The sequence below is a fragment of the Gossypium hirsutum genome, chromosome A08 (assembly GCF_007990345.1).
Source record: "Gossypium hirsutum isolate 1008001.06 chromosome A08, Gossypium_hirsutum_v2.1, whole genome shotgun sequence".
In the NCBI taxonomy this organism is placed as follows: Eukaryota; Viridiplantae; Streptophyta; class Magnoliopsida; order Malvales; family Malvaceae; genus Gossypium; species Gossypium hirsutum.
Genome location: NC_053431.1, coordinates 122,798,900 through 122,808,684, shown reverse-complemented (window position 1 = coordinate 122,808,684; position 9,785 = coordinate 122,798,900). Strand labels below are relative to the sequence as shown.

At 30.8% G+C, this 9,785-nt stretch overlaps 1 protein-coding gene across 2 annotated transcripts; it reads right to left on the bottom strand.

The window, feature by feature from the left end:
* Positions 1 to 1,042: 1,042 nt before the first annotated feature.
* Positions 1,043 to 4,480, bottom strand: LOC107894606 (TATA-box-binding protein). Of its 2 annotated transcripts, XM_016819866.2 has the most exons (9): positions 3,894 to 4,480; positions 2,960 to 3,047; positions 2,770 to 2,841; positions 2,563 to 2,613; positions 2,387 to 2,431; positions 2,164 to 2,256; positions 1,569 to 1,670; positions 1,407 to 1,480; positions 1,043 to 1,323 (listed from the first exon to the last, which is right to left on the bottom strand). In XM_016819866.2, coding segments are annotated over exons 1-9 (606 nt in total). In that variant the 5' UTR covers positions 3,974 to 4,480; the 3' UTR covers positions 1,043 to 1,322. The 2 variants fall into 2 exon arrangements, with proteins under 2 accessions (XP_016675355.1, XP_016675361.1); XM_016819872.2 differs by lacking the exon at positions 2,770 to 2,841 and having other exon boundaries at positions 3,894 to 4,476.
* Positions 4,481 to 9,785: the final 5,305 nt, after the last annotated feature.

Genomic DNA, 9,785 nt, shown 5'->3' with positions numbered 1-9,785 from the left:
TTCAATAGAGTGTGAAACTTAATAAGTTACTTGTTTTTATTAGAATGTAGATGGGACATTGATGTTTACAAGTTATTTGAGTTTGTTTCAAAAAAATTTTGAAGTTCGATTTGATAATTATCGAACTAAACTCAAACTCGAGCTATCAATCAAGTCGAATTTAAGCTTAGTAATACTTGACTCGAATGACTCGTGAACCCTATCAAGCTTTTCATAACTTTATATTATTAAATTTCATTATTTCCATTAATATATACTAACCCTAAGCTTATCTATCAAGCTGAATTTGAGCTCATGTTTGAGCTTGAGTACAAAACTTGGTGAACAAACTTAATCAAGCTCGAATTCGAACAGATTGTTTATATATCAAGCCAAATTCGAACTTAAAAATAGATGTTCGTTCAAACTCAAACCGAATATTAAACTTTTAAATTTCGAATTTAACTTAAGCTTGACAAAACATGACAATATTTAAACTTGACTCAAACTCGATAACACTACTAATTTCTGTTAATAGTATCCAGGTTATATAGTTTTTTTTATGGTTTCCTCTTTTTTTTTTTGGTTATACCTTACTTTTTTAACTTTCTTTTTTTTATTATAATTTTTGAATATTTTACCATATTATTTAAGTTTTTATATTTAAATATATATATATTAGATTTTTACATTTAATACTGGTTAATAATTATAATCCTTTCGATGTCTAAATTTATTAATAGATAATTTATAGTATATAATTTTACACATAAATTAATTTTATTCAATTTTTATTTGATATAGTTTACATTTATATATTACATATACATATTATTAAATTTATAAAATATAAAAATAAATATATTATTTATTTTTTTAATATTAATAATTGAATCAAAATTACATATATATAAATACACCAAATCAAAATTCTGAAATTTATCCCTTTATTAAACTACCCTATTACTATGAATTTGATCCTGCGGATAGACGGGGGTGTTGGTACTTTTGCAAAGTTCATTTTCCCTTTGGATTCTTGGGGGGTAAGCCAACATCACAAAGATGGTAAACATGTAAATCATTATTATTTTGCCAAAAATCAGTAGTCCTTGAAGCCAAAATTTTGATGAAGTTAAAGACCATTTCAATTGAAAGCCAAATCTCCAACACAGTTTTACCACAAATTACTAATTACAACCCATGCATAAACCATCCATTCAAGCCACGAGAATGGAGATGTCATATGATGATAACCCATTGCCAAAGTCCTCATTTCTTTATATATTCACACTTGCAAATTCAAGTCCCATAACCGACTCAAAGTCGATTTCAAAGGTGGTATATCTGCAAGTAAGTTGAATTTCGGTCATAAATAGGGTTGAAAAACATTATTCTGAGGGAGGGAGACAGAGTATATAGCTTCCTACCATTGTTGGTTCTTCCTGAACTCCGTAAGGACGGGATATATATTCTCAAAGGCTGTGTATGTTTCATCTCTCACCTGAAACATTTGGACAAAGAGAAGAAAATTAGTAATTCCATTGGAGACAGAATGCATAAGAGATGAACAGCGGCCAGAACATAATCACCTTCGCTCCAGTGATCACAATCTTCCCTGACACAAAAATAAGAAGCACAATCTTCGGTTGTTTCATACGATAGATCAGACCTGGAAACAGTTCTGGTTCATACTGTGCATTAAAACAGCATAAAAATTAAGTCCCAATCTTTGACCCAAACAAACAAGTCTTAGCATCAAATAAGCAAAACCATTTAATAATCTCGAACTCATACAGGAAAAGAACAAAAAATCTAAGAATTGGAGACCAAAACTTATCTTCATCATTTCAAGGCTGTTCAGTAACCAAATGAAGGGTCAGCTTCAACTTATAACATAAGGCTGAAATTCAAGGAATTCACAGGGGGAAAAAACCAAGGCATACACACATGGATAAGGGCAGAGGCAATTGGGCCACTCATAAATGAGAACCCAAAACGCCACATACAAGACATGCATTTCCACTGTTCTTACAGTAAGCATGAGATTCAATGAAAATGGGGTTAGGGTCCTCTCCAATACACTAATCATCACCATTTAAATGTGCAGGGCACAAAAGTAGTAGATAATAATGGACATAGAAGTAATGGATGGGAGCCAAACCCATAAAAATGACTGCCACTTACACTGGAAAAAGCACCATGGGAGTATGCAAGGCCTTCAAGTCTGATGGGAAATTTAACATCACAGGAACCAACAATGTTCTGGATTTTGAAGTCCTGCCCAATCACATCAAAAAAATGGTTTAAATAATCAGGCAAAACAGTGTGGAAGGGGAAGATATTAGCCCATACAAGCAATTTCATGAGCTGGTTTTGAATGAGGAAAGGAAAGAAATAGCTGAAGTACCTTAAACTTAGCAGGAAACCCAAGCTTCTGAATAATTCTGGCATACTGAAGGAACAAAAATAATGTCAGTTATAGGCAACTTCATAGCCACATCCACCTATCTTAACGATAAGAATAATAATCACATAGCTAATTGGCCTACAACATACTCCACAAAAGAATGAAAAATACTTTACCTTCCTTGCAGCCAGTTTAGACTGCTGTTCACTTTTAGCACCAGTGCAGACCTAAAGATCCAGAGAAAACCGTTTAAGTAAATCATTAACTGAACAATGACAACATGCTTGGGCTCAAGCACCAGTTATTTAATAAAGGATTTTGACACTAAACACAACAACCAAGTAAATGCATATGAATGTAATTCCCAAAAACGAAGGAAATACCATCTTCCCAGAGGCAAAAATCAAAGCTGTTGTTTTCGGTTCCCTGATTCTCATAATGACAGCAGCAAAACGCTGTGGCGTTATTTTATAAACTAGAAGGTTAGAACCGGATACAGCAGCAGAATCTGAAGCTGCGCAAACAAAAAAAGAAAAAGAAGATATAACTAGAATTTAACCATCCCAGGCATACCTTGGGATTGTATTCTGCATTTCGAGCTTGCAGTGCAATTTGTTTAAGGTCAAGCTTGCAATCTAGGTTCACAGTTGACACAATGTTCCTAGAAACAAAATAAGACTTAATACTAAGATTTCCATATTTTAACCACAGTCAATCTATAAAGGATTAAGGGCACAGTTTCAATTTATTTATTTATTTCGGAAATATTTTTTTAAATTTATAATAGAAAACATTTTTGAAAAATATGGATTTACACTTTTATCAGAGAACCATTACAATGACAAGCATAGAAAACATAAATGCTCATATACAAAACTTCAAGTCGAATTTTCAAAACTCGCAACCAAGGCTTAATATAAGTGAAGCCCCCTTGTAATTCATTCTATTTGATTCCACATTCCAACAAGACTCAATTTGAATATATGGTTAAACCAAATTAGCTAAATTTCATTCACAGCAAAGCCGACAAAGCTTACAATCATATTTGATATATAAACATTGACTATTCATCTTATAAATACTTCCACAAGCCCATGTATCATACTCCTAAATTCCCTCTTCCTCTTTCACAATAAAATCAAAGCCCACCACCCAAAATAAATTCCTTAAATTAATCCATCACAAGAAACACCTATTGGCAAACATCTCCTCGTCTTCAAAACATGGTACACGAAATTGATACCTGTCTCTAAAACCTAGAAGGCCAGGCCACCCACAAACTCAGGGTATCCAAATAAAATCCTATTCAACTTAAAATATCACCTCTGAAAGACTTATATACGTAAGACACCTTTTTTACCCTAATGACTTAATTGTCAACCAATGTACAAAATGGACCTAAAAGGTCTTCCTAGAAGAACTCTTCAACAAATCTGCAAACTTTATACACAAAAGGGGGGGGGAGTAAACAAGAATCAGATACAAGAAAGGCAAAAAGGAGACTTACTGAAGAGTCGGAACAATGCCAGATGGGTGCTTGGAAAGATCCACAGGTTGGCTCCCTTCCAAGCCACCTTGTTCTGCCATTCTCTCTTTTGTTCCTCACCAAAAATACCCCCCCAAAAAAAAGCCCAAATTCACCGCTAAAATAACTATGGGTTTTCTCCAACTATCCAAAACATAAACAAACCTAGATCTAATTTTTCACAAATCTTACCGATCCAACCCTTCTACTAAAAACAATTAGGGGTAGGATAAATCAGCAAACTTCGAAAACCCGGAACAAAAAAGATCTGGTTTATCTAGTATCAAATCAAATTCAACACCGTTTTCAAAAGAAAAAGAAGACTAAAATTACAAGACTTAAGATGTAAATCAGCAAAACTGGAGGCAAAATTGAGAGGAGAAAAGAGGGAGAAATTTTGAAAGGAGTGTCTTTTATAGGTATTCAATTGTTCGAGATTATATATATGTGAAGAGAAAAAGATTTGGATTTGGATTTAAAGAGGGTCTGTCTCGTTTTTGCTCTGATGATTGAGATTTTTTGAGGTTGGCTTATAAAGAGAGAGAGGCGGTGGTTCAATCGTGTTGCCCTTTTGTACCCTAACATCCCTATTTATAAACGTCCACTCCTTTACCCGGTTATACCGAGAGATTTACCGGGTTTTGCCGGTTATATTCAGGCTTTCTTTTGGCTAAACATTTTATCAATTTCACTTTTATTTTTTAAAGCTTAATTTAGTTGTTAGATTGAACTTGTTTTTTTTAAATGAAAATAAGGATTAAAATATTAAATTTTTAATAATAATAGTATCGTAGTCTACATATATTTTATGTTGATATGACATATTAAAAATAATTTAAAAATTATAAGATATTCAAAAAATTCAAAATTCAAGAAAATTATAAAATAGTTTATCAAAAATAGTATAAAGTACACGTGAATTGTTATAAGATTGTCATATTTAAAATTTTAATGTTTTAATCAACATTTTGATTAAAAAACAATATTAATAAATATTAATTCAAAGAATGAGGATTTTTTGGATCAATTTGGCCCAAACCAGCTTAAACTTTCTTTTTTAATTTTTTAGTGTATTTGATGTATTATATTTTTAAATTTTTTATATAAAAAAATAATCTAAAAAATAATAAGGACGAGTCCAGCTCGAGTTTAACATTTTTAATCTGGGTCGAGTTTGGATAAAATTTTAAGCTCATTTTTCAAGTTAAGCTCGAGCCTAAAAATCAAACCTAAAATTTTACATTTACCTGGCCCGACCCATAATCAAGTCTAAAAAAGATTTTATTTTCCTTTCTCTAGCTTTAATGCAATCCAAACCTAGTGCCAAGGTAAAATTCTCTCAACAAATACGTTTCTTAAAAGTTCGAACTTATATTCTCATCTTTGTTAAAAAAATGTTACTTGAAACATAAAATTTTATAATGTTAAATAAAATAATAATTTGATAAAAAATGTAAAATATACTATAGTGTTTTGGTAAATAATACTTATGAAAAAATATTAAATAATTTATCTATTCAAAATTTATGTTGCCTCATAAACATCCAAATATTTGTAAGTGATGTTGAAGCTAAATTATATTGACCTAAAAAGATTTCATGTAAATGAGGAAAGCATATATAGGTAATAGGGTTGTGAAAAACCATTTCATAGAAGAAAATAAATAAGCGCATGCCTTGGAATTTTTTGACAATTATTGTTAGGGTAAATTATAACAGTCACTCAATTTTGATGTAGTTGACAAAACAGTCACTCTAATTTTAATTCAGTCATTCAATTTTTGAAAAATAACAAAATAATCATTAACGTTATTGAAAAGTGACAAATCAGTCACCCATTAACATTTTCTATCACAGGCTTAATAGGACAACAAATGTAACTAGTTAACTTGCTACGTTAGAAACCTAATTAACGCAATTAGCTGAAGTGGAGTTTACCCAAAATTAGGGTTCAAAATAGGGGGAAATTTGGGAAAAAAAATTTGGCAATGACAAAGCAAGCAAAACACAATCCCTAACGGAACTTGAAAATGTAACAACTTGAAAATTTCTACAGTAAGATATTATCCTTAATACAGTAAAATAAGGAAATAAAGTAACAAGAAGAGGAAAATTTAGTTATGTCACTGGGAAGTATATTATGACATATTGATTCAATAAAGGACTAAATTGTAAAATTGAGAAAAGTTTTGTGGCCCAAGAGTAAATACTCAAAATTTAAGGGATTAAAGTGTAAATATGAAAAAGTTGAAGGACTAATAGTGAAAATATTTTAAGGGTGGAATGATCTAGAAACCAAGAAAAATTGATGAATTAGGACCAAATTGAATAGGTGAAGAATTATGAGGGACTAAATTAAATTTTTTCAAATTAAGTGATGACTCAAGAATGGAATTTTAAAAGATCACAAAGGGCAAAATGGTCAATTAGAAAAGAGAGAAATCTAGAAAGTAATGATGATGTTGGTGATATTTTATAGTTATTTAATTAGATAATTATTATTTATTTAATATTTTAATAAAATATTTATTATTATTTTATTATTTTATTTAGTCTATACATGTGTGTGTGTGTGGAGAAAAAAAAAAGGAAAGAGAGGGAACAACACCATCCATCTTTCCATGCAACCAACTTGGAAGATTTGAAAAGAAAGAAAATTTTCTTTTCTTTACAATTTGGTCCTTCTACCAAAAATTCATCATTTTCACCCAAAAATTAAAAGAATTTACATAGCTACCAAGAGAGAAAAAAATGTTAAAGAGACTCTAGGAAGTTAGAATATCAAGTTGGATTCAAGAAATGGAAGCTGAAGGAGAGAGAAAATCAAGATGAAGATTGAAATCAATAGAACAAGGTAAGAACATCATGATTTTAATATATTTTTAAGTTTGATATTATTGAAAAAGCATGAGATTGATGTTAATGCAGAGTTTCCTTACATATGGTCCTATTTTTTTGATATGTTAGTGAAGAGAAAATAAGAGAAAGTGATGAGAAATAGTGAGGTTTTATAAACATGGTAATTAATATCTTGCACTAAAACAGTTCTAGACAGCAGCAATGGTCTAACTTTGAAAAATCACCAAAAATTGTAGAAATTGAATTAGAAGTTAAATAAAATATGAAATTAAATTTTATTGAGTCTCGTTTTTCATAGAAAAAATTGTTTAAGCAATGAGATTGTAAATTGTGCGATATAACAAATTTAGTTAGACAAGGTCAAAATGATTTTGGGTTCCCCTATTCTGACTTTGGAAAATCATAAAAAATTGGAGAAAAATAATTATGGGTTTAAATTTATATTTTTAGAATCTTGAATGAGTCTATTTTTAAGAGAAATAAACGGGAACATCATTCGAATTCTGTACAAGGAGATAATTAATTTTTAGTGAAGAAGGGTCAGAATTGTCAGACAGCAGAACAGAGGTGGCTTTAAAGAATAAACTGTACTTATTGGCTAAACTAAAAATTCTTAAAATTTTATGGTAAGAAGATATGTAAGTATAGTTTCAGGAAAAATTAGCGAATATTAATTTCGAGTTCTGTAGCTCAAGATATAAATAATTTAGTGACTCTAAATCAAATGGATAGTTTTGAATATAAATATAAGTAAATAGTGAAATTATTAATAATGTTATTTATAGCAAGTTATGTAAATTAAGGATGAGAAATGGAAAGGAGGAGGAGAAAAATATGTATGAATATTTAGCTAGCATAGCTAATTTTCATGTTTTAGGCTTAGGGACTAAATTGAATAAAAGTAAAACTTTATGGGAAATTTTGTAAAAATGTTAGATGACCAATTTGAATGAAATGGATTATTTTATTATTTAAAATTTCAAAATTGAATGAAATTATTAATTTAGTTTAAGATCGGGGAAAAATATATTTTAAGGATTAAATTGAAAAGTGTTGAAATTATGAAAAATTCTGATATTTTATAGAATTCATGGGTTGTTATCAATTTGTATGAGAATAACGGCTAGAAATAAGGATTAAATTGCAAGAATTTTATTTTTTTGAGCCTAAAGATGAAATCGTTATTTATTTAAAAATTTAGGGATAAAATGGTAATTTTGTTTAGAGCATTAATTGAACATATTAGAACATGAAATAAATGAAAACGACGATCAAATTTATTTATAAAGATTCGGATGACTCGAATACGAGACTTGAACGTAAAAAAGAAAGGATATCGGATTAATAAATTATAAACATGAACAAGCAACGAAGTAAGTTAGTGTAACTTGAATTGTATTTTTAAATGCATGAAATATCGATATAATGATTTATCTGATTTATGTTTATGAAGAAATGGCAAGAGAATGATATTTATCATGACATGTAAATATGTGATTATCTTTGATACGTTGATACAAAGAAATTAAGTATAGTGAGACGAGTAATAAATTCAAGTAAAACATATCGAGAAAAATAAGTACGTTTAAGGGACAATATGTTTGATTTTAATTGGTTCCAAATATGAACGTTAGATGAAATAAAATATTTGATAAATAAATCAGTAATTCCAGTAATGCTCCGTAATTCTATTCTGGTGACGGATTCGGGTTAAAGGCGTTACAGGAAAAGCTCTTTCTTTGGTAGTGAAAATTGAAAATCAATGGCGAAAATGTTAAGGCTGGCATCGAAACTATTGCTTGGGCTAACGTCAAGGGAGATCCCATTATAGCCCATTCATCGACACCTGTTTAGTCAGAACTCCTACTTGTGGCAACGTTATGAAGCTCCAAATCAAAATCGACAGCAAAATAGCAAAAACAAAAATACCAAATAGCAAGCATTCAAAATCAAACCAACAAAAAAAGAAGAAGAATCCCAAATTGGCCTGCATCAAAAGAAAGAAGTAAAAAAAACCTATAAAAAAAAGAAGAGAATCAAAAGAGAAGAAACCCACACCCATTTCGAGTTTTACGGGTTGGAGAACTTGAGCCACCAATTTGATGATCTGAGTGGTCAAGAGTCATGGTTGGTCGAAGAAAAACTGTGGTCGGAATATGGTGATGATTTGATAGTGAAAACTTATTGGGAAATCTGAAGTGAAGTTTGAGAAGAGGCAGAGAGGAACCATTGGTGATGATGGTTGACCAAAGAAGGCCATGAACAATGGCAACTAGAGTTAAGAAAAAAAAAAGGACATAAATTCAATGGATAGCAGCGAATTGGATAGCTAGGGTGTGTCCATTTCTTCTCAATAAGTGAGATTTTAGGAATGTTGGTGTGATTAAAATTCTCCAAAAAGGGTTCATGATTAACATCAAAAAATAATAATTCTCGATACGCCAAAACTTTTGATAAAAAAATAGCAAACCATCATCACCTTAAGCTTTGGTTAGATGCATATTTCTATCTGCATCAGTGACCTCTATGCAATAATATGAGCTCAACAAAGCATTCATCTCGCTAATGATACATCTTTCCACCTCAAAAAGTATGTGAGACAAATCATTCCGACCCTATGTAACAAACAAAGTCGCAAAATATCTCCATGCTATGTGCTCTACATCCTCCCTTTTTGTCACACAAGTTCCTTCCTCACCCTCCAACTCCATCAATGCGATTGATTTGCCTTTGAAACAAAGTGAAATTGTGAAAAAAAAGTCACATTTCAATCACACTGCTTCAACCAATTCTCCTTTACTCTTTGCTCCTAGTATAGTTCTTTATCAGCTTTTAGACTTAATTCTAACTTATCCCTAGCAACTTCTTGCAATATGTAAGAAGAAGGATACAACTCACTCAAACCATTAAGTCATCGTTTTAAATTCTTGACCTTCCTTCCCTTACTAATCTTCAACGAGTTTGGAAAGGACGTCACCCCTGTTACTCTCCCAAAGTTGTCGGACTTCTATTTCAC